Source organism: Dermatophagoides pteronyssinus, unplaced genomic scaffold, assembly GCF_027571235.1.
Source record: "Dermatophagoides pteronyssinus isolate colony J.1.1.1.1 unplaced genomic scaffold, Derpt_VIB-CSIC_2022.12 sq0015, whole genome shotgun sequence".
Lineage (NCBI taxonomy): Eukaryota > Metazoa > Arthropoda > Arachnida > Sarcoptiformes > Pyroglyphidae > Dermatophagoides > Dermatophagoides pteronyssinus.
The window spans coordinates 1,033,266-1,059,503 of NW_027461539.1; the positions used below are offsets into that span (position 1 = coordinate 1,033,266).

Below are 26,238 nucleotides of genomic sequence, written 5' to 3' on the forward strand. Positions count from 1 at the left end.
AAAAAAAATTTATTTAATTTCAAAAATTTCAAATTTTTCGATTGTCGAGTGAGGTTAGGTTGATCATAATTTATGGTTGAGTGAGGTTAGGTTGATCATAATTTATGGTTGAGTGAGGTTAGGTTGATGACTATGACCATGATTTATGGTTGAGTGAGGTTAGGTTGATGACTATGTCTATGACTGTGATTCATAGTTCAGTGAGGTTAGGTTGATGACCATGGCTAATAGTGCGAACAAATTCATTTTTCTGCTTTTATTCGAATTTTTCAATTTTAAAAGTACACTCCAAAAATGACATTGTGCACACGCTATTTATAGAGTGTACTCAGATTTTTTTGTTTTGTTGATGCTCTGAAGGAAGCTGTTGATCATTGCGTATTTTTTTTTTGCTGAGTTTTTTTTGTTTCATTTTCCGGATAATGATGGCTTTATTCAGTTCAGGTGGTGATACAATTGTGGTTCCAAATCGAATTTCTAGTGCTGGAAATATTGTTCATGTTTCTTGTTCACAAATTAATCGTTTAACAACTAAAGACAATGGTTTGGTAATGTTTCATCAACGAATTCATTCAATTATCACTATCGGTGTTGTACAAAATATTCAAGAATTTTTCAGACGAAATATCTATACCATTGATGATTATACTGGTTCTTCGGTTGATGTTCATCTTTATAAAAATGATATTGAAGGTTTGTTTAATTTTTAACAAATAATTTAACTTATTATCTTTAAAATCCAATCAAATCAGATGATGTTGGCTTTCCGATTCCCAATGTTTCTGTTAATAATTATATCGAAGTAATTGGTTTGGCACGTATGAATGAAAATAAATCATTTATTGTTGCTTTTCGTGTTCGAATGATTAAAAATCCGAATGAAATTACTAAACATTTTTTAAATGTAATACGTGAATCAATGCTATTGGAAAAACGTATGAATATTACAACAAAAACAATCAAACAACCTGATGAACAAAAACAAATTGAATTTCCTGATTATGATCCAAATGATTTAAGTCAACGTGAACAAATTGTTTTTGAAATTATTAAAAAATATGGTAACGGAATGTTTGGCATTTCAAGAGAAGATATACATAATCATTTAAATCATATGAATCCTATTGATATTGATAATAGTATTTCATTTTTATTGGCTGAATTACTTATTTTCAATACTATTGATAATCATACATTTAAATCATATGATTAAAATCAAAATAATTGTAACATAATTAACAAAAATTTTTTTTTTATATATCTAAACTTGTTTGTCGATAATAAACATCAGGATCGATCCATCCTAATTCAGGTGTTGGTGCTTGTAATGAATTTGAACGATATTTATTTCGTTGTTCACTTCGAATAAAATATTGATTTATGGTTGATTCAGGATTAATTGCTTTCAGTACAGTTTCGAAAAGTTTCGGTGTTTTTGGACGTTCTTTTACAATAATAGGTTCAACAGAAATTTGTTCAACAACTTGAATATCGGCTATTTCGGACAGTTTTTCTGGTTGATTATCAATATTCAATGTTTTGGATGATGATTTTTGTTGTTGTTTTCTACGTAAAATTCTTTGTACTTTACGTTTTAAAACATTTTCATATTCCGGATAATAACGTAATGTTTCCCAAAGATCTTGTTTTTTCAATGCAAACAATTGTGAATAACCACATGAACGAACATCAGCTGTACGTTTTGTTTGACCATGTAGATTAAGTATGGCAATTTCACCGAATACCGAACCTTCACCAAGTGTTACCAATAATTTTCTAGTTTCTGGATCAAATACTTGTATAGTACCTTTATTAACAATATACATTTCATGACCAACATCACCTTTCCGACAAATATAATCACCTGGAAGAAATAAAATTGGCTGTAATTTCAATACTAAATCTCTTAATACACTACGATTAATATTTTTAAATAAATCAACACGACTTAATGTATGTGAATGAATACATAATGTCAGATCTGTACGCATTTTCAATGGTAATACACGTATAATTTCTGTTTCATTTAATGTTTTCTGTAAATCCCAGGTAAATTTATACCAAAATCGTACACGTTTTTGTAGTTTATTTGGTACGGATAATCTTGTCATATGTGCAGCAATTTTATTCAATGCATCAATATAATAATTTTGATTACGTGATGCATGTGCAACAATATCACGAATCTGACCGATAACCATTGCAAATACAAATACACCAAGCAACCATGCAATTAGCATATAAATTCTTTCGAATTCGGTTGTCGGTTTTGGTAGTCGACCACCAATCGATGTTGTTGTACGGAAGGCAAAATAAAAACAACGAAGATATGGATTTCCTAGAATTTTTTTTTGTGGAAAGATTCATCATTGAAAAACAAAGGGAAACAAAAACTCGAAACAAACCTTTATTGTTATAAGTCCATGGTGTACGGCCAAAACCAATCCATTCGGAAACACGATAATAAAGACATGCACCCAAATGTATAATATATAATTCATAGATTAATGTATGAATTATACGAAAAAGATATGGATTTCTTGTTGCTTTATCAATACGTTCAAAAAATTCCCAAAAATCAATAATACGAATCAGACGATTCAATCGCATTATAAGACTTGTATTGCCACCAGAATTCCATGAAACTAATATCGTAATCCAATCGATTGGTATCAGTGATGGAAAATCAATCAATCCGAATCTTTTGGAATGAAAATAATTTCGATGAGTACGGCCAATTTCATCGATCCAATTACCATTTTCAAGAAATTTCAATCTTGGTTTAAACCAACAACAATCGATTAAATAGATTAAATCGGCTAAAATTTTTACAATTATTGATCGCCATTGTTCATTAGGATTATCTGGGAATACTAAATTATATGGAATCATTAAAGCATTATAGAAAAATGTAAACGAAACAATCAATAACCAAATAATGTAGATAAAACTTTGTGGTTCATAAACCGTTGAATATTTTAAACGTTGCCAAAAATTTTTATCCATTTTCAATTCATCATTATCATTATTTTTCCATTCATCACCAAACATTGATTCAAATAATGCTGCAGATAATTTTCTATCATCATTCTGTTCATCATTCAAACTATCCGAATCATCATCATCATCCGATTTTGTTAGTTCATTTTTAGCATTCATTTCTTCGAATGTACGACGAACAAAATCACCACGATCATTAAATGCTTTGACTAGATGACGCATTCTTTCCGTTATCCATGTTGCATTTTGTATAAAATCTTTTGATTTATCATTTCGTCGACTACTATCATCACAACCGCTGTTAACTATTACAGGTATGGATGATCCTATTTTGTTTCAGGTAAAATTAAATCAATAAAAAAAATGTAAACCAACCAAGATTGTGTTAACTTACTTTCAATATTTTGAAAAATTGAAATAGCATCATCATCATCACCATTGCCTGTTTCATAAGAATCATTTTTTTTCATCATCGATGATGATGATGGTGATAAATAATGATGATGTTCATCTTCCATCGATACAGTTGTACGTTGTTTAGTTAATTTCAAATTCGAACGTTTTTGTTCGTTGTTGTTGTATCAATTTGTTTGATTAATAGAGATTTTGGTGATTCTCCAACCGATTGATTTTTATTCGAAATGTTTATCAAATTATTCGGTATCATATCCATTGACCAACGATATGATGGTGTTGAATAAATTTCAAAATAACGTTTTGCATCTTCAATTTCATCTTTATGTTTATCCGATGATGATGATGATAATGATCGAACATTTGAAACAGTAATACTTTCATCATTATTATCATCTGAACGATATTCAGAATTTTTGGATAAATTTTGTTTTTGAAATTTTCTTTGTTTAAGATTTGGTGTTGATAATATTAAAACATCATCCGGATCATTATTATTTGGATTAAATCGATTGATTTTTCTATCAAATTCGGTATCATCAAAATCCATATTATCATTGTTATCTTGCTCAATCAGCCGAGCAGCAGCATCAGCTCTGTTACCATCCAAATTTGAAACAAATTTCTTCGTAAACAATGATTCAACTTCATCATCATCGGTTGAATTTATTTCAGATTTTATGTTTTCGGATTCCATTTTCAGTTATCATTCGCGAATGATTATCGATAATAAAATGATGATTAAAACATTAAATTCATCACGAACTTTTCGGTTTCCACCGAACTATCGATTCATAGAAAATTTTGGTGATCACTTTGTAACCGAACGAAAAAAAATTATTGTTCATTCAGGTTCCATTTCACATTTAATGTAGTGGTAAATTACCGAACCGAACGACCGACCGACACCAGTTGTCATGGTTGTTTGTTTTTTTTAATCCGGGTGAAAGAAAACGAAACGACAAAAAGAAACGACAGAAAAAAAAACTAATTTAATTTAGCCCATCATTGTCATTGTCATCACGATAATAATGAAAATGAAAATGAAAATGACTACGGTAGATTTAATTGACAATCGCCTTAATAAACAAACACAGCAGAGAGACGTTTGTTTTGTTTTGTTGTTGTTGATCCCTTTTCAATCATGGGACAACAGGTCTTGTCAAACAACAAAACAACAATTTCCCTGAGTTCTTTTAATAATAATTTCCTATGTAAACCAAGCCAAGAGAACATAGAAATTGATATTTTTATTCAATATCATTGACATTGTCAATTCGAACCGCGGTTCGAATCCCAAAATGAAATGAGAATAACGATAAACAAACATTCAGCGCTCATTCGCCTTTTTTTTTGTTAACCTTGTCCAAATCCAAAATCAAATAAAAGTTTGATTTGAATCACGAATTTCACTTTCATTTTATCCATCATTTCAAGTTTTGAATTTCAAAACTTAAAATTACCAAAAAAGAAGAAAATGATTCTTTTCAATGGAAAAAAACAAACATAATTCTCCATCCGGTTTTTGGACAAATATCAATGGTGTGTGTGTGTATGTAAAACACATATAACATGCTAATTTATCACATATAGAGATCCAATACATTTCGTCTTTTTTTTTGTTGTTGATACAATTCATTTGCCAAAGGATTTCCTGCTTTTGGTCATCATTCTATATAATGTTATGATCATTATGATTCTGGTATGCGTGTGAGCCAGAATTGCTGTTGTTGTTGTTGTTGGTAGAGGCACATTTTGCTACTACGTTTCAAAACTTTGTTTTTTCCCGTTTTTGGATCGACCAAATCATCATTATTTACATCAATTATTGATCAAAAATAAAAAAGAAAAGAAAAGATTCTGGGTTTTTGTGGAAACATCAACAAACTTTTTGTTTTCAAAGATTTCCAGAATAAAAATTAAGAATTTTTCGCATTTTATCGATACTGAACATCGATTGGAAATAATTTATTATTCTCGATTTCTATCCATATGGTTTTCAAGGTTTGTTGAAATACATTTTATCAGAAATTTTTCAATTTCTTTCCGGAATTAGATATGGGAAATACCGACACAAAATTATCATATCGTCAAGCTGTTATTAATCTAACAACACGATCACAACCAATCGAACCGGATGATGAATTTTGGTCACAATTTTGGCATGAAAATCATATCGATTCAATTGGTGATGTATTTGCATTATTAACTGCTCAAGAAATACGTCAATTACGTGATGAATCACCATCAAATCTATCAACATTATGTTATAAAGCTGTTGAACAATTAGTTAGAGTTACTGATACATTATGTAATACTGCTAGTCAACATCGTACAGTGCTTACTTGTTCGGCCTTATTAACAAGAATACTTCCATATCTTTTTGAAGATTCAGAATGGCGACAATTTTTTTGGACACAATTTCCAACAACACAAGAATCTATTGATGAAAATAATTTATTATCATCATCATATCATCATCAACGTAATCGGCCTTTAAAATCAGATTTATCTGGATGTGAAATTCTTAATCAACAAATTCCATTATCACATTCATTATTATTAGCAATTGCAGATTTATTATTTTGTCCAGATTTTACTGTTGCACCATTAGATTCGAAAGGTAATCGTTTCGGTGCACCGGATACACCACCCGAAGATTTACAATCAATCGATAGTTGTGAATATATTTGGGAAGCAGGTGTTGGTTGTTCAATTGCATCACCATCATCAACAACATATGATAATCATCGTACACAATTATTACGATTATTATTAACATGTTTTTCCGAATCAATGTATTGTTCGGCTGTACATGTTGGCCATCAACCAAATCGTTGGATACAATTTTTTACATCAATTGAAAATCGTCATGCATTACCATTATTTACATCATTATTGAATACAGTTTTTGCATATAATCCAAATAATTTTTTACCATTTAATCATCTAATATTTCAAGATTCAAAAGAACCATTAGTTGAAGTTTCATTACAAATATTGATTGTTATTTTGGATCATGATTTTTCCACACCAATATCATCATCAATTGAAGAAGCAAAAAAATCATCACCACTTGTTTCATCACAAGATAATCTATTTATTAATTATATAAGTCGTATACATCGTGAAGATGATTTTGAATTTATTTTGAAAGGTTTTACAAAACTTTTAAATAATCCATTACAACAATCATATCTACCAAATTCAATGAAAAAAATTAAATTTCATCAAGAATTATTGGTTTTATTTTGGAAAATATGTGATTATAATAAAAAATTTATGTATTATGTTCTGAAAACATGCGATGTATTGAAAATTTTAGTACCAATACTATATCATTTGAATGATGCTCGTGCAGATCGATCACGTGTTGGCCTAGTACATATTGGTGTTTTTATCATACTGTTATTAAGTGGTGAACGTAATTTTGGTGTACGTTTAAATCGTCCATATCAAGCAATTGCACCAATGGATTTACCAATATTTTCCGGTACACATGCTGATCTTCTGGTGATTGTATTTCATAAATTAATCACAACTGGTCATCAACGTTTACAACCATTATTTGATTGTTTACTTACCATACTAGTGAATGTTAGTCCTTATCTAAAAACATTATCAATGGTTGCATCGGCAAAAATTCTTCATCTACTTGAAGCATTTTCCACTCCATGGTTTCTGTTCAGTAATCCAACTAATCATCATTTAGTATTTTTTTTATTAGAAATATTTAATAATATTATACAATATCAATTTGATGGTAATTCAAATTTAATCTATACAATTATACGTAAACGAAATGTATTTCATACATTAAGTAATTTACCAACTGATTATGGAACCATTCAACGATCATTAAATCAGGCAAAATTACAAACATTTAATTTGGCAACAGCAACAACAACCACCACTAATCCATCAACAGGACAAATGAAACGATTCAATAGACAACAATCAAATAAATCGATTAAAAATCAACAAGGAAGACCATTATCATTGATAGAATCATCATCATCATCAATAAATCGATCATCAGTAATTGATTATGATGATGATATAACACATGCCACACATTCACATCCATCAACACCAATTGATTGTAATAATGAAAATCGTGGTATATCATCATCGACACATCCAATTACGACAATGACATCATCATCATCACCAGTTGATCAATTAATGACTGCTAATGAACAATCAAATTGTTCACCAACACCATCATTAATGTCAACATCAACCAATCAAATGATGAATATAACATTAGCTGCTGTACCTAAATTGGAAAAAATGACTGAAAGAACACATCCTAATCCAAAAATAGATCAAGAAGATAATGAAGATCATGAACAATCAACAGCAGCAGCAGCATCAAATCGAACAAATTCACGAAGACCAAAATCAATGTCAAGGCAATCATCGACAGCATCGGATGATCATTCATCGGCCGGTTCATCATCGAGAGGATCAAAAGAACAGAAAAATATTGCACAAGATATTGGAAATTGGCATCCAACAACCGAATGGATTATTTCATGGAAACAAAAATTACCATTACAAACAATTATGCGAATGTTACAGGTATGTTGAGTGAATTTTTTTGGAAGAAAAGATTAACCCTTTTTCCTTTAATTTTTCCATTAGGTTTTAGTACCACAAGTAGAAAAAATGTGTCTGGATAAAGGAATAACCGATGAAAATGAAATATTAAAATTTCTACAACATGGTACATTAGTAGGATTGTTACCTGTTCCACATCCAATTTTAATACGAAAATATCAAACAAATATCGGTACAACAATATGGTTTCGAACATATATGTGGGGAATTATTTATTTAAGAAATAGTGATCCACCAATATGGTATGATACGGAAGTACGTTTGTTTGAAATACAGAAAAGTTGAACAACAAGCAACAAACGACAAGCGACAAATCCTAATTTTTTTCTTGTTTGTTTTGAATTTGTTTTTTTCAATTATTTAATATGATGATTATCGAGTGACTCGTTTTATTGATTTCTTTTTAAAAAAATATGAAAATAAAATTGAATTTTTTTTGTTGAAAAATTCAAATTTGCTTACATGCTATATGAATAAACTTTGCTTGTTTGATCACGTGATTCTCATGCATGTGATTTTTTTTTTGTGATTCTTTTATAAAAATTTTCAAGATTCCGTTTTTTGTCATTTACCATGAATGATTCTGTAGTAATTTTAGACGATGAAAATCCTTCGACATCATCACCATCCGGTAACCAAAGTTTTCATGTTCAAAAAATTCGTAAACGAAAACATGATGACGATAATGGTGGACAAAAATCGAATAATAATAAAAAATCAATAAAACGATTCAATTATCAATTTACACCATGGTCACAAATCGATGAACTTATATCGGCACGTTTTTTCATTTATGATTCAATTTGCCTTAGCAATACTAATGATGATAATTCATTCGAAATTGAATTCAATCAAGAAAATCAAATTTATAGCCGTAAATTTAATCTAGATTCAAAAGAACCCCATGTTATTTTTGAACATTTACAATTAGCACGTGATTGTATTTGTGATTGGCAACAACGATGTACAAATTTACCAAACAGATCGGTAAATTTTATTATGCAACATTTAAAATCCATTGAATCAATGGTGAATATTTTGCTGGAAGAATTTCAATTGGAAATTGTTCAGAATAATATTGCTGGACATTCAAATTCTTCTATTCTTTATAATCTTTATTCGATTGGTGTTATAAATTTTTGTAGTGTTTTAGCAACTTATTCGGATGAAATTAATAGTATACGTTGTTTGGCTAAAAATCTTAAATGTCCATTATGGATTGTACAATGTCGTCATGATTTGGCACATCCATGTTCGAATCCACCGTCAATGAAAACACTGAAAAATGCCATAACATTTGGCCTTCGATGGATGGATAATTATTTTTGGTCTTCAAACATTCACAATGAAATGCAATTTCGATCGATTGGTCCATTTCCAGTGTCGGATTATAATCGACCACAATATCTTCAATATCAAAATATGGAAAGAGAAAAAATTTATAATGATTGTTGGAATATTGTTCTTTCACCACAATGTACAACAAAACGTTCAAAAAATCTATTGAAACCAATCGAATGTTATATGAATCATAATCCAAATTCATTTATCAATATTGTTGTACAGATTTTAATTACGGATGTATCGAAAATTTCCGAACAAATACGTGATACAAATTCATTTCGACCATTATTACTTAGACGTTGTAGTCGTTTATTTCATATAATATTTTCAAATGAACCTGAACATATGCTACTACTTTTATTGAATTTAATCATTGATTCAATATCAGATTATCAACAATTAGAACATCGAAATCAATCATCATCATCGTGTGTACAAATTGGCTGTCTATGGCTTGAACAGATTTTCAAGATGATCGTATTGCCTGCAGAACAGAAACAAACTTCATTTGAAAAAAGTTTCCTCGCGTTACCTGATACGAAAATTCTGTTGTATGAAAATCAATTTTCATGGTATCGTTTATTTTATAAATTAATAAAATTATCACCAAATCAAATTTTAATGAGAATTGTAAAAATTTTCTATGAAAAATTATTCAATTATGAACATGATGAATATATAATATCATGGCAAAAATATCAACAAATTTTAAAATTAATGAAAATAACGATTGGTAATGACGAAATCAAAAATCAAAAATTACAATCTCCAAATAATGATGATCATATTTTTACTGTTGATCAATTGAAAAGACAAATTGTTTCGAAAAATCATTCAATTTCATCATCGCCATCAACCGAAACAAATCCCAATTGGAATCGAGTATTTATCGGGGCTTGTTTGAATTTTTAAAACAGACATGCGCTATTCGAATATTTTTGGATAAGATTCGAATAGAATGGATCGATCCTGGATGACTCATCATCAAGGTTCAATTTTTGTAATTTTTTTTTGTGATTCCATTCTTTTTTTCAAAATGTAAATATCTTTTTTTATAAAAAAAAATGAAACGAAAATAATAATAAAAATTGATTGTTTAATCAACGGGTTGAATCTTTTTTTTATTTTTTTGAATCATTCATCCATGACAATGTCAATTGTCTTGTTTTGTTTTTCATTCGAAAATATTGACTGTTTGTAAAAGATGAACCGATAAATCATCAACTTGACGATAAAGTTATTTTCATCATCATCATCATCATCATCATTAATTTTTGTCTATCATCAATCAATTATCGAATGATTGTCATCATTCGGAAATTCTCATAATGATTTCATTTGTTGTTAAATAAAAGGAAAAAAACTTTGACACCCTATATCTACACATACAATACAAAAATTCAAACAAAACTTCGAACAAGTTATTATTTTCTATGGTCCATCAGTGTCTCTTTCGTTAGCTTTTTTTCATTTTCTGACCCATTTACCCAATTCATTTACATTCAGTTTGTCTGTTTGTTTTGTCTGTTGTTAGTTATTCATCATCTTCATTCCGGTTCGACTATATATACACTACTTATATCAAATTACGTCAGCAGACATTCTCATTATCTCTTATTTTGCCCTTAGAATGACGATGATGACAATGAATCATAAAATAGTTTTTCTGATGATTATAATAATTGGTTTGTAAAGTGGAGATTTTTTTCTCTCTTCTCTCATCAGAATGACTTTCACCTAATAAAATCATCAAATCGACTAGATCCAAGAAAAAAAAACGAAGTGAAATATGAATCCAGCTATATAGCCAGTTCGTATCGAATCCAATATCCTGCAGCAAAGAAAAAAAACCGCAGCTACAACCGTATTGCGGGTATTTGTTTGTTTGTTTGTGTTTTTTTGTTGTGAAGACATTCATAGTTGTAAAAACAAAACTGAGTGTTCAGTGTTTAGGATCCATCATTTTTCATCGACAATAACAACAACAACAACAACATAAACTTCAATCAATCAACGAGAACAGGAAAAAACAAGATAAATTTCCAAAAAAAACTCTCGAAAGATTCCATAGAATCTCTTTGCAAGCTTATATTTGTTTATTCAATTTGGTTTGAACAAAATGGAAAAAATTTCTAATTTTCATGCCGTAAATATTCCATTGGCTTCAATAGATGAAGATGTTGATGACGAAGGTGATAATGATGGTGATGGTGATAATGATAACATAAAATCAAAAGACATTAAAGATGAATGTTCTTCCACAAAACTAATGTTACGATCATCACGATCATACGAATCAAGTGAATGGAATTTTCATCATAATAATCATCATCATTATCAATCGATAAGTCCGATGAGCGATTTAAATACACCAACAACACCATTGACACATCATCATGTGACAAATATGACCGATACTGAAGATTTTGGCACTGATACTGGATTTTTTAGTTCAACATCATTATCATCATCAAAACGTTCTTCGATTGTTGATTTAGATATGATCAATACTAGTCTTCCATCATCCAGTTCTTCATCATCAAATAAGTTTTCAACAAATTTAACATCGATGAATAATTGTGCAGATCATGAAGATAATGAATTATTATTATGTTCAACAACTGATGTAACGACCGAAGAATCGGATGAAATGACAATTTTTAAAATGACTGATGATGATGATTTTGATAATATTGATAATAATCGTGATCAAAATTCATTATCAACATCATTAGAAGATTTGGTCAATTCTTTCGATGAAAAAGTTAAAAGTTGTTTGAAAAATTATGATGAAAACGTTGACAAACTTGCACCAGTTCAGATGCGAACCATTGACGAAGTCATCCAGAATAGACCGTAAGTAAACCCTTAATCATTAAGCTAATCGCTAAATAATTTCATTCGTAGTGCTTGGTGGACATTAACCGGTAATTATGGTGGTATACTTCCGATTGATTGGGAAAAGCTATCTCCTGATGATCAAATTATTGAATCGATAAAAACAATTTCAGATAACGAATCCAATGAGAATGTCGATGATGGAGATTCGAAATTAAAAGAATTGATTGATTTATGTTTGGAAATCGATCATGGACAACAAAATTCAATTGAAACAGCCGAACAAGTTCTAAAAGAAATCGATGATATCATTACAGGAAAATCTATTCCAAATTCCAATTTGGATTTGAATTCTCAATACAGTTCTTCATCACGTTGTTCAAGATCATCATCGATCGCATCATTCGATTATGTACCGATAATTCTTCGTTCAGCAAATTATCGATTTTCATTGGACAAATTGAAAACATTTTCATCGGATCAATTACAAGATTTATGCGAAGATCTGGAAGGAAAAACACAAAAACATTCACAAGAATTGATTAATCGTTTGGCTGAACGTGATGAACTTGAATATGAAAAAGAATTGAAAAGTGTTTTTCTTTCATTGTTGGTCAAAATTCAAAAACGTCGTAAAGATTTTTATAAAAAATATGGTAATAATCAACAACAAGCACAACGATATCGTAAACATCGTTATCTAACCACTGTAATACCTTATTGTAAAGATATGAAATTTACAAATAATATTCAAGCATTACAAACATTGATAAAAAGTAAGTGTTTACGAGATCGATTTGAATTAAATAAAAATTTTTTCATTTTAATATAGTTCTTAAAGCCATGTTGGATGATTCACCGGCTGTACCGGCTTTGTTGACCGATTATATCCTGAAATTTATTTGCCCAACAGATATGCAATCGAGTCATGAAAACGTTACAAAATCACCGTCTCATATTTCACAGTTGGCGACAAAGAAAAAAGAAAATGATTCGGGAAATTTTTCCCGATATTTTAATCAAACAATTCGTGCAGCATCTCGTAAATCATTTTCATTTCGTGATTCGGTTTTCGGTAATGTTTCTGCTACAACAAATACAATGATGGCACAGCAAGATCTAGTCAACAATAATGAAAACAACAGTCAATCAACAAAACTAAATAATGAAAATGATCTGGCATCCGTAGTTTCAGTTGCTTTAATCTAAGAGTTTAAATCTATATCTAAAGACTAAAAAATTTTAAAGAGTGCACTTGTTTTTTTTGCAAAAGTTCCTTAAATTCACTTTTTTAAAAAATTTCTTGTTTTTGTTCAAAAAAAAGTCTAATTACAAAAAATTCACGTTGTTTAAGCAAAAAAAAATGATTAAAAATAAATTTTTCAAAAAAAAACTTTTTTGAAAAAAATGATTTTTTTACTGAAAAATTTCCCTTTAAAATTTTTTTATCATTTCGGGAAATATTCTGAATTTGTTGTCCGAAAAAAATTTTTTTATCCATATGATGAATTTAGCAATAATGTTTCGAAAATTTGGTTTCCGTGGCCTGAATATTGTTTCAAATTTAACGCCGATTAAATATTCACAACCAAGATTGGCATCAACCTTTTGCTTGAAAGGTATTCATGAGCCAGAATATTTAGAATATCTGAAGCCACAGATACCATTTTATAATCTAATCAATATTCAGGTATGTTTTTGTTGTAAATTTTGACCTTTTTTAACATTTTTATTTTTCAAAAGATAAAAGCTCATGATTATGCAGTATTGGATTCATATGGATCATATTTACATCGTTTATCCAATCGTTTAGGATTGGTAGTGGTAAAATATTGGTGTGCACCAAATACAACAACAAAAATTGAAACACTTCAACATGAATCCAATGTTGTTCAATATGAATATGAATTGAATTTATATGAAAGAAATATTCAAATTGAAAAAATTAGTTCACGTATTATGTCATTATTGGTGGAAGTTGTTCATCGATCATTGCCAGCTGGTGTTCAATTATCAATCCATGAACATGATCATGAATTACATGAAAAAACACGTTATATTACTGATTATGAATTATTGCAATATAAAAAAGAATTGAAATTATTATTGGATAGTAAAAATGATGATGATGAAGAATTAACTGCTACAGGCAAAAAGAAAAAATAATTTTTTAAAAATTAATATTTAATCAATAGAAATCCAAATAAAATAAAAATAATTTTTTTAGACTGTTAATTTAGATTGTTGTATTTGATATCGATGTTTTTTTGATTGTAAATGTTCTTGATAAGATTTACCACCACTAATTCGAATCTGACATATATCACAATAAAATTGACCAGATATAAATGAATCATTTTCATCATTATTATCATCATTAGAATTGGGCATTTTTCGAATCGCTAATTGATCTAATGAATGAAATATTTGTTCACATTTTGACGGTGTTGATATTGAAGCTTGTAAATATTGATCAACAATCCAAATCGAATGATCAAGAACTTTTTCATTCCATTCATCAAGATTTGTTGTATCTAAACGATAAACATTTGGAACTTTACGAATATTTTCCGATATTAAAAAACGTCGTCGTATCCATTTGTTTTGTTTGTTTACATATGAACGAGTACGTTGTTTGAGCATTAAAATACCATAACCAAGTTTTAGCTGTCCATCATACGAATGACGTTCTTCTTCATTCATTAGTAAATAATTATGAAATTCTTTTAGTCCGATTGCCTGAAATATACCTTCAGTATAATCAGCTTTTTTACCATCATCAAAACGTTTTGAATTATAATTACGATGAAATTCCGATAATTCATTCAATAAACCTTGTCGAATCATTTGATCAACTCGTTCATCTAATCTTTTTTCAAGTATTTGTTTATCACAATCAACCCATAAAATTATTGAATTTTTAAATCTTAATGGTCCACCATGTCTAGATCCATTTTGTGAACGTTGTTCTTTAAGAATTTGGCTCATTTGTCGACCTGTTTGTTGATAAACCTGTAAACATCTTATAACTTTTCTTCGATTATGCAAATGCAATATATTGGCAGATTCTGGATCAATTTCTTTTAGAAATTCATATAATTTTTCATTCGATATTGATCGTAAATTTCTATAGGTTAATTTCGGTTTTTGTAATAAATCATTGATTGTTTCAATTTCATTGGCTAAAATTTCCGAATGATTTCCATTTTCATCATTTTCTATTTTAAATTCTTTATCATCTGAAATTTTCTGTTCTTTCGATCCGACCAATGTATCCCATAATATTGATTCGATATAATAATTTGTTCCGCCAACAATTATCGGTATTTTACTTTTCGATATAATCTGATCGATCTGAAACAAATAAAAATTATTCGTTGCAAATTTTTTTCTTAACAAAACTTACAGATTTTAAGGCAAGCTTTTGAAAATCTAAAACAGTAAACTGTTGAAATGGATCAATCATATCGATAAGATGATGAGGAATTTGTTCCATTTCATTTGGTAAAACTTTGTTTGTAGCAATGTCCAAACCTTTATAAATCTGGAGAAAAAAACATACATTGAAAACAAATTTGTAATTAAAAAATTTGATCAAATTTTACCTGCATTGAATCGGCCGATATAATTTCCACATTTTTATAATGTTTAGCCAATTCTAATGATAGTTTAGTTTTTCCACAACCAGTTGCACCAATTATAACAATCATCGGATTGGATTCATTTGTGGTTGTGGCTTTGGTTGAAATCATTGAACAAAAATTTTGTCTTAAATGTTTCAAATTTCCGAAAAATCTCATTGGTCATTTTATTTTCAAAAAAAAAGAATGAATTTCATGGCACATTGTGTGCAATCTTTCGTAATATTTTCATCAAATCGAGCAAAGTTTCCAAAAAAACATTCTCACGTGATTCGAATTTGCTACCTCATATTAGTATTTTGATGATGATGAAATTCGATCATGTCAAATTTTTCATTAAATACTGAAATGAAAACAACTGAAAACCGTAATGATTTAATTGTGACAAGAACTAAAGTTCAACATAATGAAGATGAAAATAATCGACATCTATTTGAAAATTTAGAGATGAAACGACTTGGTTTACCAACACAATTTACCAGCGCAAAATCGAAAAGATTTCATAAGAAAAAAAAGAGAAAAAATCGAAATTCAATTATTGATCGTATGTTACAAAATTGGAATGAATTTCAAATCAGTTCGTTTGATGATTCTAATGTTGAAAACATTGTTTCTGCTGGAAATGATCTTCCAGACGATAAAGAAGAAGAAGATCATTTAAAAATTCAACATCATCTTATTGAATCGAATGTTAGTGTTGAAATGCCTGATATAATCGATGAATATTATTCAGATGAATATTCAAATGATGATGATGAATTGTTGGGAAATTTACAAGAAGAAGAAGAAGAAGAAGATATGGATATTTCTTCGATGGAAGAAAGTGAAGATGATCTGGTCGAAGAAGTTCCAACTAATTTCATGGCGAAAAATAGCTACAATTATCAAGATATGCAAGTAAACAAAAACAACAACAATCAAAGAAAAACTAATCATACCGATGGTATCGATATAATGAAAACAAATATCATTCATTCAACGAATAATAATAATGATTCGAATAAAGTACAGAGAAAATCTAACCGAAGAAAAAGTAAAATACGTTGGAATGTTTATTGGCGACAACGTTTTATATTATTTTCACGTTTTAATCAAGGTATTCGATTGGATAAAGAATCATGGTATTCGGTTACACCAGAATCTATTGCCAAACATATTGCCGAACGTTTACAGAATACATTATCGAAACGTTATCCTGATCGTAGTATGGCAGGTTTTATTGTTATGGATCCATTTTGTGGTGCCGGTGGTAATATTATACAATTTGCATTACAACCATTAATAAGAAAAGTTTATGCAATCGATATTGATCCGGAAAAAATTGCTATGGCCAAACATAATGCTCGTATATATGAATGTGATAAAAAAATTGAATTTATTTGTGGTGATTTTTTTCAATTTACCAAACATAATCGTTTTCGTGATATAATCGATGCTTGTTTTTATAGTCCACCATGGGGTGGACCTGATTATATTAAATTGAAAAAATTTTCATTAAATCATATGATACCGAATGGTTTTGACATTTGTCGCCATACATCAAAATATTTAACACAAAATATAATAATGTTATTGCCAAGAAATTTTGATGAAATTGAATTGCAAAAAGTTTCCGATCTTGTTTATAATGTTGATCCTAATCAACCGACACAACAAGCACGTGTTGTTGAATTAGAACGTAATATGATTTTCAATAAAGTCAAAACAATTACAGCATATTTTGGCGATACGATTGATGGTTTTAATCAAGTTCCAACGAAAGTTTTATTTGAAACAAAATGAATTTTATTTTTTCATTTCATTTCATTGATATATATCACAGCTAACATTTTTAATTTTTCATTCGATGTATCCATTGTTTTCTATCTAAAATAAAATCATTTTTTGTTCGCCATTCAAATTCTTCATATTCAAACCAATTTTGTATGGAAAATTTTGGAAAAAATAATTCAATTTCACGATGAGCAGTTTCCGTGGAATCAGAACCATGTGTTGCATTTCTAGTATCGGTTAAACCGAAAATACCACGAATCGTATTCGGTTGTTCTAAACGAGTTTTAAAAACTTTTGTTGGACCCATAAGTTTACGCCATTCTTGTATTGCATTTATTTTAGCTAAAATATGTACAGATAATTCACCGCTAGTCATTAAAGTAACAAGACGTTCGTAAAAAAATTTTCCTCTATGTTCTTCATAGAATAATTCTGCCTGAACACGAGTTAAATGAATCTGAGCAGATTTTATTAATAAAAATTTATTTTTTACAATTATTGATCGTATTTCTTGTAAACAACTTGGATCATTACAGATATGTGGTTTGATGATTGCCAATGTCAATTCAAGACGTTTATTATCATTATTATTAAAGTTGTTGGTGGTGATTTTTGTTGAATGAAAATTTTTAATAATTTGTTTGATCGATTTTACAAAATTATTTCGAATCATTTTTTTGAAAAAAATGTGGACCCATATGATTCGAATCACTGAAATCGATTACGTTATTTTCGAATGGTTCCGTTTTCCGGAGCGCAAAATTCAAAACTCAAATAAACCAGGAAATATTTTTTCAACCGAAAAAAACTGAAAACTCTCTTTTTCCAAAATCAATCAAGTAGCGGTCTGCAATCAAAGGTAACTAACAGGAAAGAAAACCAAAAAATGAATGATCCAATTTGTTGTTTGGTTAACATAAACGGTAACCAAAAACCAAAACAAACCAAACGTTACCATGGTAACATATGACCGAAACATTTTCGCTAATGAAACATTTCACATGATGATTTGATTAGAAGATCATTAGATTTTCTTGTGTGTGTCACCAAAAAAAAAACAAAAACAAAAAACATTGAAAATGAATCGATTAAATTTAAATGAATTGGATCAACAATTGATTAATTGTACCCAAATGAATCAAAAATCCAATGTATCATATGGACAATTATATGATATTGCAAGATCGATTGTTTCGATTGATTTTGGTCAAACTACTGCTGCTGCTAATAATAATATCAATACGAATAACAACAGCAACAAGAAGAATGATACGGATCATGAAGAAATGGAAAAAACATTGACAAAAATCTTACAATTATGTCAAACGATAATTGATTTTTTATTAGCCGATATAAGACGTTTGGAATTGGAAAATAAAGAATCCACCATTGGTAATCCAAATAATAATTTGTTACAAGAAAATCGTAAACTAAGAAAATTATTACAATTACAACAAAAATCAATTATTTATCGTCGAATAAATTTTTCACAAGAAATTCATACATTACCTGATAATCAACAACAACAGCAACAACAATCATCGATTATTGATCAAAATGGAAATAATAATAATAATAATGATGATGATAATAATAGTAGTTTATATAGTTTAGATCAATTACCATCAGATTCATTGAAATCAAATTCTACATCAAAACTCCAATGTACATTTTGTTCGAAAATTTTTAGTGATTCACAAGCATTTACAAAACATTTACAACTTCGTCATTTTAGTTCATATTCGAATGTTGATGATCCATCATCAATATCGCTTCAATCATCGATAACATCGAATATATCATTTGTACAAAGAATATTACAACAACATTGTTGTTTAAAACAACAACAACAACAAGAATTATCACAATCCAATACGGATATAACAATATCGGTGGATAAAATTGAAGAATTATTCACCGAATTTGATGTTTTAAAAAATAAATTAATAAAAACTGAAACACAATTGAATGAAGAAAAAATGGCAAGAAAAATATTTGAAAATGATTTGAAAAATAATTTTGATGAACAAATTCAATCGATTAAAACAAAATTAGAGAATAAAATTCGTAAAATTCAATCACAGCAGCAACAACAACAACGACAACGTTCGATCAACAAACCGGATCAAAAAGAAACATTCGAAAAAGACAACCGATACAGTGAAAATAGTCAATCTGAAGATGAAAAAATTGGTTCAAAAATCGATGAAATGTTTGATGAAAATGAACAAAAATCGTCAAGAAAATCAAATGAAAACATTGAGAAATCAAGCAACAACTTGGAACAAACAAACGACAAGAAATCCATTCAATCTGAAAATGTAAAAAACAAGATTATTTTGAATGAACAAAAAACTGATGATAAAAAACTTAAACAAAATTTACGTATGGAATTAATTTCACAATTGACAACCAAACGAGAACAACGACATAAACAGCAACCGATTCCGATTATCGAACCGAAAAAATCGGAAGAAAAAACTAAAAATAAAAAAGATTCGAAAAAAGAAGAAACGAGATTAAAACAATCGAAAAATGTTGTGGATTCGGAAATTGTTGATGAAAAAAGCTCAAACAACAACAACAGAATTGGTGAAAAAACCGAACAAACTAACAAAGAACAAGTTAAATCGGATATTTATAATTCAATAGAAACACGTATAAAATCTTACCTAGAAAATGAAAATGATGATGAAAATGATGGACAAAATGATCATTTTAATCAGGCAATGCGTCGTATACAAGATGATCGAAATTTTCTAATTCAACAATCACGACATGACTATGATTTTGTTAAAATTGAAACATCAATTCGTGATATAATCGATATGAAATTGAAGAATAAAATCGAAAAAAATGATGATAAACAAACTTCTACTGATCAAACATCGAATGAAACATCGGGTCACAGCAATGTGGAAATAGTTGAAATTGAAACTCAAATGCCAAAACAATTGCCGGAAAAGACGAAAAAACAACCTTCGTCAACGGTTGTTTCATCGAAAGATTCGCCAAATGAAACAAAAACAACAACAACAAATAATTTAAAATCAATTCTAAAAGAACCGGGAAAAATTGCAGAAAACAAACGAAATATAACATTTAATAATGAAGTAATTGAATTTGAAATTAGTCCTTTAAATAGTGATAATGATGATGATGACGTTGATGGTGATTGGACATTATCGGATGATGATCATCATCAAACAACAAACGAACAAAATATTGTCAAAGAAATTGAAACAACGAACAAAGAACAACCATCGATAAATAATTCGAATCGAATGTTTAATATTGTTGATGATTTGAATCTTGATCAAAATCCTGATGATAAAGAAGAAAAACACGAAGAAATATCATCAATATCATCATCAACTACATCATCAACAACTAGTTCTGAAGATGAAAATGAACAAGTTATACGGAAAATGCCAAATCCAACTGAATCTGTAAATAATCCAATACAACAACAACAACAAATGATAAAAGTAGATGTTCATGATAAATCTGAAAATTCCATTTCGATAATGCCAATACCGGCAAAACGTAAAAATGTTTCACAACCAACAATCAATAATACAGCAACGATCGGATTCAATAATACACTTAATTCATTGCTTGATGATAAATTGTCGAATGATAATGATCGCACGAAAAATGATCAAACACTTCGTGTATCCGAATTGGCCGAAATGATTGAGAAAAAACTTCAAAGCCCGGCACGTTCTAGTCTTTCGCAAAATGCTGTAAATAATAATTCGACAAAAAAACTGCCACCATTGGGTACTTTGGCCAATCTGAAGAAATCATCATCGCCGACATCGTCATCAAATAATCAGTCGATAGCACCACCATCAACAACAGCAGTGAATAAAAACAAAAGTGATTTAAGCTTTTTAAATAATACAAATTTAAATACACGAAACAATATTCTTGATGCATATGATTTATATGAATTTTGAAAATGTTTTTTTTCATTAAAAAATAAAAATAAAATATTTATTATGAATTACCGGGATGGGACGAATACAATGTCGGGATCAAGTTTGCACGCAAATTTGAGAGTGTTGTTTACACGCTTTACACACATAACACGCCATTTTAGTTCGAAAAAAGAACCTTTTTTTTGTCAATATAAATAAGATAGAAATTTAGTTCATTTAGTCATTTGCTGTTTGTTGTTTGTTCTCAATCGTTGTTATTTGCTTATTTTTTTTTCAATATGCTTTTATGGGATTTTCCCAAAGACACAGAAAATTGTTTGAATGGGCAGATATTATGAAAAGCTATTTCGGAAAAAGAATTTGCTGGGTATGTAATGTTAAAGATGGTTGTAATCAGCAAGGAGAAAGATTAAAAACAAAAGATACTTTGTTCGAAGGAAGCCGAATACCCTTAACCGATAACGATTTATTTATTGCTGGTGAGAGGAGTTAACATCAATAAAAATTTTGTTAAAAACAGCTTGAAATATCCGACAAAACGGTAATAGATTGGAACAATTATCTAAGAGAATTGTTTACATTGGACTTGGAAAAAAGTTTGGAGAAGATATTACAAAAGAATTTTCGATATATGATGATAATTATTGATAATTTTTATTTGTTTAATTTTGTTTTATTATTTTGATTGATTGTTGATATTAAAAAAAAATAAAATAAAAAATCATTACAAATTATTAAAATAGAAATTTGTTTTTTTCATTTTGAATATGATCAAAACCAAATGAATGAATACGATGCGTCGTGTGTCTTTTCCTTTTTGATTTTCAATTTTCGCAATATATCTTGATATTTTTCCAAATAAAATCAAAAAATCGTTCGTCGTTCGTCGGAAATAAAGAATTCTTTCCTTCCAATCGAAAAAGTGTATAGCAGGCAATTCTCAAATTTCACAAAGACAAGACTTGTTGAATATTTGTTCTTCTTAAAAGCGTGGCATTCTGAATCTCATTTAAAGATGGGTTAAGGCGAAAACTGATTTGAGTTTTCGAACACTAATTCTATTTTCGAATGTTTTCAAATGTTCGAATTTTCGAACATTTTTTGAAAAAAAAAATTCGAATCCGAGTGCCATCTTTTGTCCGAAAATTCTTCAACCAAAAGTTGACCGAAAAGAGCAACTTTACGCGTAAAATTTTTCATATTGCAAATCAGTTTATGGCGCCGAATTTTTTTTTCGACATTAATTTAGTGATTTAAAACAAACAATTGACAAAATGACTGATAATGATAATTTAGGTTCGAAAACTGGTAAGTCACATTCGATGACTATATGAAAAATCAGACAAATAATAATTTTTCAAAAAAAATTAGATATTACATTTGATTTGGAATTCATACAATTTTATTCGGAAATTCGTAAAACTCAAACAGAAAACGTGTTCATTTTGTTCAATCATGGATCATTCTATACATTACATGATAATAATGCTGAATATGTTTCGAAAAATTTTCTAAACACTACTGAAAGTTTGAAAATATTTCAAACAAAAGATTTTCATACCGTTTGTTATACTTGGATTAGTCAGACACGTTTTTCATCATTGATTCGTCATTTATTGATTGAAAATAATTTTGCTGTTGAAATTTATTCGAAAACAAATCCAAAATCAAATATCAAACAATGGCGTTTAGAAATTGAAGCATCACCTGGTTGTTTAGGTCCTTTCGAAAATCTTTTATATGATGCTGATGTTAATATTTCTATTCAATTATTGGCTGTTTATATTGTCGATAATGATGAAGATGAAGATCGTAATAATCATGTATCGGTGGTTTCTATTGATCCAATGGCATGTCAAATTTTTATCGGTCATTTTCAAGATAATGATTGTCTTCGATATTTAGAAACAATTTTAGTTCGTCTGAATCCTAAAGAATGTTTCATACCTGATTCGGGTAGTCATTCAAAAAAATTAACACAATTATTGAAAAGAAATCATGTTATGATACGTAAATATTCGATTCAATATCAAAATGATATTGTTAAATTGGAAAAAATTTTTAAAAATTTAGCTGTACCTGAATGTCGTGAAATGATTGAAAATTTTCTTCAACAAACAACTGGCTATACGCATGAAATATTATGTCCACTTTATCCATTATTATCGAAACAAAAATTACTTGTTGATGATGTTGAATCATTGGTCGATTATCCGTTTGGTTGTTTTTTTATCAACATAATCAATCCAAAACAATTTGTACGTTTAGATTTATCATCCATTCAACATTTACATTTATTTCCATCGAAATTGAATTCCAAATCCAAACAATCATTATTTCAAATTTTAAATCAATGTAAAACTTATTGTGGTATGAAACTTTTGGAACAATTTATACGGCAACCATCAACCGATCTCATGACTATACAGACTAGACTAGATATTGTGGAATTTTTTCTAGAAAATTCATCAATCATGGATTCGATTCGTGAACAGATTCTTCCTCGGATACCAGATATGACCAAATTGTATAAAAAATTAACAGCTGGTCATTATCAAATCAAAGATGTATTTCAACTTTATTTTATTCTTGAATATCTTCGTCAATTGAAAATAGTGTTTGATAATTATGATTGTCCATTTCCAACGATTGTACAACAAGTGTTAATCAATAAGCTTTTAAAAATTCTAACTCAAACCAATCAATTATATATACGTTTGGTACAAGCTTTAGATTTAACAAGTTATGCTGAACATAATGAATTTAAATTGAATGTAAAAACTTTCCCGGAATTAACTGAAATTCATTCGATGATGGAACAATTATCCAAACAAGTACGTGATGAACATCGATCGTTACAGAAAAAATATGATAATGGAATATCATTGGAACAAAATTCCGATTTAGGTTGGTATTATGAAGTTAGCAAGAAAAATATTGATATAATAAATAAATCCATTGTTTATCAAACAATTTCATCAAAATCGGAAAAAAGTATGAAATTTTTTACAAGATTATTGAATGAAATTAATGATGAATTTTTGGATTTTGCAAAACAATTTGAAAAATTAAGCAAAAATTGTATGCGTCTTTTATTGAAAGAATGTCGTAAGTTTTTGGTTTTTGGTTTTATTCATTAATTAAATTAATTATTGTTTTTTTTCTAATCAGAGGATGATTTATATCGAATATCTTCAATACAATCATACATTTCATTGTTGGATATTTTAACATCATTTGCTAAAGTTACAGCCGATTTTCCAATACCATTAAAAAAACCAACAATTTTGAAATCAGATGCAAACGAAATTGAATTAAAACAATTTAGACATCCTATTTTGGAATCAATTAATGGTGGTCAATTTGTACCGAATGATATACGTTTTAGTGAATCATTAAAAGCATTTATAATTACTGGACCAAATATGGGTGGAAAATCAACACTATTACGATCGGTAGCACTTTCAATATTGATGGCACAGATTGGTTGTTTTGTACCATGTGAATCGGCACGTATTTCTATAATCGATGCTATCTATACACGAATGAGTTCAAGTGATGATCTATCATTAGGTATGTCAACATTTATGGCTGAAATGTGTGAAATTGCTGGTGTTTTAAAATCGGCTACATCAAATTCATTGATATTGATCGATGAACTGGGACGTTCAACATCTACCAATGATGGATTTGGTTTAGCACAATCTATTATTGAACATATTGCTCGTAATATTCGTGCCTATACATTATTTGCTACACATTTTCATAATTTAGGATCATCATTAACAAAAGGTTTAATCAATCGTCTTCATATGGAATCAAGTTTTAATGAACAAAAACAATTAATCATTCATTATCGTGCATTATCTGATCAACAATCACAATATAATTCACAATCATTTGGTATTGAAGTAATGAAATCGGTTGGTATGCCTGAACATATTATTCATTCAGCACAAGATCGTTTAGAAAGAATTTATGATTCTACAATTGATTCAAAAATTTTCAATCAAGCAATGGATTTAATTACAGATGAAAATAATTCATCAATATCTAATTCAATTGAAAAAATTCTTAATCTTGTTTAATTTGAATTGATTTTTATAATAAAAAAAATAAAATTTTAAAAATTGAATAAAAAAAGGAATCCAGGTGTGACTTGCATGTTTGACCAGATGAGGATTCATAGCGGTGATTTCACAATGCTTTTTTGGCCGGAGCACATCTTTGAGACTACCCTGAAACGGATCGGGATCAAATGATCATTTTGTTCATAGCAGCAATGTTGATTTGTTTTTTGATTCAGACAGGGGTTTCGATTTTTTTTCACCCTCACCGATCACAGTGTCCGCCGATTACATCGCGACCAAAATCACAAGCTAATTTCAACCGAAACTAATCATCCATGTTTCATGGCCAAACAATGTTCATCAAACACCCATCATCCTTGTTAATATTCATAGTCAATCGAATTTGTTATATATAGGAAATGTTTTCCAATGGAAAATTTGATTACAGTTTTTATGATCATATTCCATAGCTGCACTATAGATGGCATTAATGCGAATGAATTATCTTTATCTTATCTTTTTTCTTTGATATAAATGTTGAATGTTAATTGTTATCTTGAACGGAATATTCGAATGGTTACGAAAGTAAAA

At 29.0% G+C, this 26,238-nt stretch overlaps 12 protein-coding genes across 14 annotated transcripts; 8 read left to right on the plus strand and 4 right to left on the minus strand.

Annotated features, from left to right (window-relative positions):
* The first annotated feature begins 35 nt into the window (after positions 1 to 35).
* Positions 36 to 1,328, plus strand: LOC113791577 (replication protein A 32 kDa subunit-like). 2 transcript variants are annotated; one of them, XM_075822136.1, is made up of 3 exons: positions 36 to 53; positions 86 to 693; positions 753 to 1,328. In XM_075822136.1, the coding sequence occupies exons 2-3, from the start codon at positions 423 to 425 to the stop codon at positions 1,211 to 1,213; spliced, it is 732 nt and encodes a 243-aa protein (XP_075678251.1). In that variant the 5' UTR covers positions 36 to 53; positions 86 to 422; the 3' UTR covers positions 1,214 to 1,328. The 2 variants fall into 2 exon arrangements, with proteins under 2 accessions (XP_075678251.1, XP_027197170.2); XM_027341369.2 differs by lacking the exon at positions 36 to 53 and having other exon boundaries at positions 58 to 693.
* On the minus strand, positions 1,125 to 3,535 carry CngB (Cyclic nucleotide-gated ion channel subunit B). Its single transcript, XM_027341368.2, has 3 exons — positions 3,395 to 3,535; positions 2,406 to 3,326; positions 1,125 to 2,338 (listed from the first exon to the last, which is right to left on the minus strand). Exons 1-3 carry the CDS (start codon positions 3,516 to 3,518, stop codon positions 1,254 to 1,256), a joined length of 2,130 nt encoding a protein of 709 aa, XP_027197169.2. The 5' UTR covers positions 3,519 to 3,535; the 3' UTR covers positions 1,125 to 1,253.
* LOC113791574 (protein HID1) lies at positions 3,300 to 8,452 on the plus strand. Of its 2 annotated transcripts, none has more exons than XM_075822132.1 (3): positions 3,300 to 3,314; positions 5,471 to 7,998; positions 8,062 to 8,452. In XM_075822132.1, exons 2-3 carry the CDS (start codon positions 5,473 to 5,475, stop codon positions 8,320 to 8,322), a joined length of 2,787 nt encoding a protein of 928 aa, XP_075678247.1. In that variant the 5' UTR covers positions 3,300 to 3,314; positions 5,471 to 5,472; the 3' UTR covers positions 8,323 to 8,452. The 2 variants fall into 2 exon arrangements, with proteins under 2 accessions (XP_075678247.1, XP_027197168.2); XM_027341367.2 differs by lacking the exon at positions 3,300 to 3,314 and adding an exon at positions 5,020 to 5,418.
* LOC142645585 (uncharacterized) lies at positions 3,548 to 4,542 on the minus strand. The gene has a single exon (XM_075822138.1). It carries the CDS (start codon positions 4,109 to 4,111, stop codon positions 3,548 to 3,550), a length of 564 nt encoding a protein of 187 aa, XP_075678253.1. The 5' UTR covers positions 4,112 to 4,542.
* Positions 8,453 to 8,515: 63 nt separating the features above from the next.
* LOC113791567 (uncharacterized) lies at positions 8,516 to 10,485 on the plus strand. Its single transcript, XM_027341358.2, has one exon. The coding sequence runs from the start codon at positions 8,611 to 8,613 to the stop codon at positions 10,291 to 10,293; it is 1,683 nt and encodes a 560-aa protein (XP_027197159.2). The 5' UTR covers positions 8,516 to 8,610; the 3' UTR covers positions 10,294 to 10,485.
* Positions 10,486 to 10,940: 455 nt separating this feature from the next.
* Positions 10,941 to 13,567, plus strand: LOC113791566 (uncharacterized). Its single transcript, XM_027341356.2, has 3 exons — positions 10,941 to 12,237; positions 12,289 to 12,995; positions 13,052 to 13,567. The coding sequence occupies exons 1-3, from the start codon at positions 11,501 to 11,503 to the stop codon at positions 13,426 to 13,428; spliced, it is 1,821 nt and encodes a 606-aa protein (XP_027197157.2). The 5' UTR covers positions 10,941 to 11,500; the 3' UTR covers positions 13,429 to 13,567.
* An 88-nt stretch (positions 13,568 to 13,655) lies between these two features.
* mRpL48 (mitochondrial ribosomal protein L48) lies at positions 13,656 to 14,454 on the plus strand. Its single transcript, XM_027341327.2, has 2 exons — positions 13,656 to 13,909; positions 13,963 to 14,454. Exons 1-2 carry the CDS (start codon positions 13,721 to 13,723, stop codon positions 14,383 to 14,385), a joined length of 612 nt encoding a protein of 203 aa, XP_027197128.1. The 5' UTR covers positions 13,656 to 13,720; the 3' UTR covers positions 14,386 to 14,454.
* On the minus strand, positions 14,169 to 16,019 carry LOC113791532 (tRNA dimethylallyltransferase). The gene is made up of 3 exons (XM_027341322.2): positions 15,825 to 16,019; positions 15,626 to 15,763; positions 14,169 to 15,573 (listed from the first exon to the last, which is right to left on the minus strand). Exons 1-3 carry the CDS (start codon positions 16,017 to 16,019, stop codon positions 14,443 to 14,445), a joined length of 1,464 nt encoding a protein of 487 aa, XP_027197123.2. The 3' UTR covers positions 14,169 to 14,442.
* Positions 16,020 to 16,137: 118 nt separating this feature from the next.
* On the minus strand, positions 16,138 to 18,596 carry LOC113791536 (nucleoside diphosphate kinase 6-like). Its single transcript, XM_075822137.1, has one exon. It carries the CDS (start codon positions 18,304 to 18,306, stop codon positions 17,692 to 17,694), a length of 615 nt encoding a protein of 204 aa, XP_075678252.1. The 5' UTR covers positions 18,307 to 18,596; the 3' UTR covers positions 16,138 to 17,691.
* Positions 16,182 to 17,754, plus strand: Tgs1 (Trimethylguanosine synthase 1). The gene has a single exon (XM_027341324.2). It carries the CDS (start codon positions 16,182 to 16,184, stop codon positions 17,640 to 17,642), a length of 1,461 nt encoding a protein of 486 aa, XP_027197125.2. The 3' UTR covers positions 17,643 to 17,754.
* Positions 18,597 to 18,667: 71 nt separating the features above from the next.
* Positions 18,668 to 22,308, plus strand: LOC113791614 (uncharacterized). Its single transcript, XM_075822187.1, has 2 exons — positions 18,668 to 19,161; positions 19,231 to 22,308. Exons 1-2 carry the CDS (start codon positions 18,713 to 18,715, stop codon positions 21,593 to 21,595), a joined length of 2,814 nt encoding a protein of 937 aa, XP_075678302.1. The 5' UTR covers positions 18,668 to 18,712; the 3' UTR covers positions 21,596 to 22,308.
* Positions 22,309 to 22,687: 379 nt separating this feature from the next.
* On the plus strand, positions 22,688 to 26,061 carry LOC113791662 (DNA mismatch repair protein Msh2-like). The gene is made up of 3 exons (XM_027341461.2): positions 22,688 to 22,885; positions 22,949 to 24,685; positions 24,749 to 26,061. The coding sequence occupies exons 1-3, from the start codon at positions 22,852 to 22,854 to the stop codon at positions 25,663 to 25,665; spliced, it is 2,688 nt and encodes an 895-aa protein (XP_027197262.2). The 5' UTR covers positions 22,688 to 22,851; the 3' UTR covers positions 25,666 to 26,061.
* The last annotated feature ends 177 nt before the right edge of the window (positions 26,062 to 26,238 follow it).

Coding starts and splice junctions, on each gene's coding strand:
- Tgs1 (XM_027341324.2), top strand. CDS start 16,182: ATGTCAAATTTTTCATTAAATACTGAAATGAAAACAACTGAAAACCGT.
- LOC113791614 (XM_075822187.1), top strand. CDS start 18,713: ATGAATCGATTAAATTTAAATGAATTGGATCAACAATTGATTAATTGT. Junction 19,162..19,230: donor CCTGATAATCAACAACAACA/GCAACAACAATC, acceptor TGATAATAATAG/TAGTTTATATAGTTTAGATC.
- LOC113791577 (XM_075822136.1), top strand. CDS start 423: ATGATGGCTTTATTCAGTTCAGGTGGTGATACAATTGTGGTTCCAAAT. Junction 694..752: donor TTATAAAAATGATATTGAAG/GTTTGTTTAATT, acceptor CAATCAAATCAG/ATGATGTTGGCTTTCCGATT.
- LOC113791567 (XM_027341358.2), top strand. CDS start 8,611: ATGAATGATTCTGTAGTAATTTTAGACGATGAAAATCCTTCGACATCA.
- LOC113791532 (XM_027341322.2), bottom strand. CDS start 16,019: ATGAGATTTTTCGGAAATTTGAAACATTTAAGACAAAATTTTTGTTCA. Junction 15,764..15,824: donor TATCGGCCGATTCAATGCAG/GTAAAATTTGAT, acceptor TTTTTTCTCCAG/ATTTATAAAGGTTTGGACAT. Junction 15,574..15,625: donor AAAAGCTTGCCTTAAAATCT/GTAAGTTTTGTT, acceptor TATTTGTTTCAG/ATCGATCAGATTATATCGAA.
- LOC113791566 (XM_027341356.2), top strand. CDS start 11,501: ATGGAAAAAATTTCTAATTTTCATGCCGTAAATATTCCATTGGCTTCA. Junction 12,238..12,288: donor GAAGTCATCCAGAATAGACC/GTAAGTAAACCC, acceptor TTTCATTCGTAG/TGCTTGGTGGACATTAACCG. Junction 12,996..13,051: donor ATTACAAACATTGATAAAAA/GTAAGTGTTTAC, acceptor ATTTTAATATAG/TTCTTAAAGCCATGTTGGAT.
- LOC113791662 (XM_027341461.2), top strand. CDS start 22,852: ATGACTGATAATGATAATTTAGGTTCGAAAACTG. Junction 22,886..22,948: donor TAATTTAGGTTCGAAAACTG/GTAAGTCACATT, acceptor AAAAAAAATTAG/ATATTACATTTGATTTGGAA. Junction 24,686..24,748: donor TCTTTTATTGAAAGAATGTC/GTAAGTTTTTGG, acceptor TTTTCTAATCAG/AGGATGATTTATATCGAATA.
- LOC142645585 (XM_075822138.1), bottom strand. CDS start 4,111: ATGGAATCCGAAAACATAAAATCTGAAATAAATTCAACCGATGATGAT.
- LOC113791574 (XM_075822132.1), top strand. CDS start 5,473: ATGGGAAATACCGACACAAAATTATCATATCGTCAAGCTGTTATTAAT. Junction 7,999..8,061: donor CAATTATGCGAATGTTACAG/GTATGTTGAGTG, acceptor TTTTTCCATTAG/GTTTTAGTACCACAAGTAGA.
- CngB (XM_027341368.2), bottom strand. CDS start 3,518: ATGGAAGATGAACATCATCATTATTTATCACCATCATCATCATCGATG. Junction 3,327..3,394: donor AATTTTTCAAAATATTGAAA/GTAAGTTAACAC, acceptor GAAACAAAATAG/GATCATCCATACCTGTAATA. Junction 2,339..2,405: donor ATGGACTTATAACAATAAAG/GTTTGTTTCGAG, acceptor AAAAAATTCTAG/GAAATCCATATCTTCGTTGT.
- mRpL48 (XM_027341327.2), top strand. CDS start 13,721: ATGATGAATTTAGCAATAATGTTTCGAAAATTTGGTTTCCGTGGCCTG. Junction 13,910..13,962: donor ATAATCTAATCAATATTCAG/GTATGTTTTTGT, acceptor ATTTTTCAAAAG/ATAAAAGCTCATGATTATGC.
- LOC113791536 (XM_075822137.1), bottom strand. CDS start 18,306: ATGATTCGAAATAATTTTGTAAAATCGATCAAACAAATTATTAAAAAT.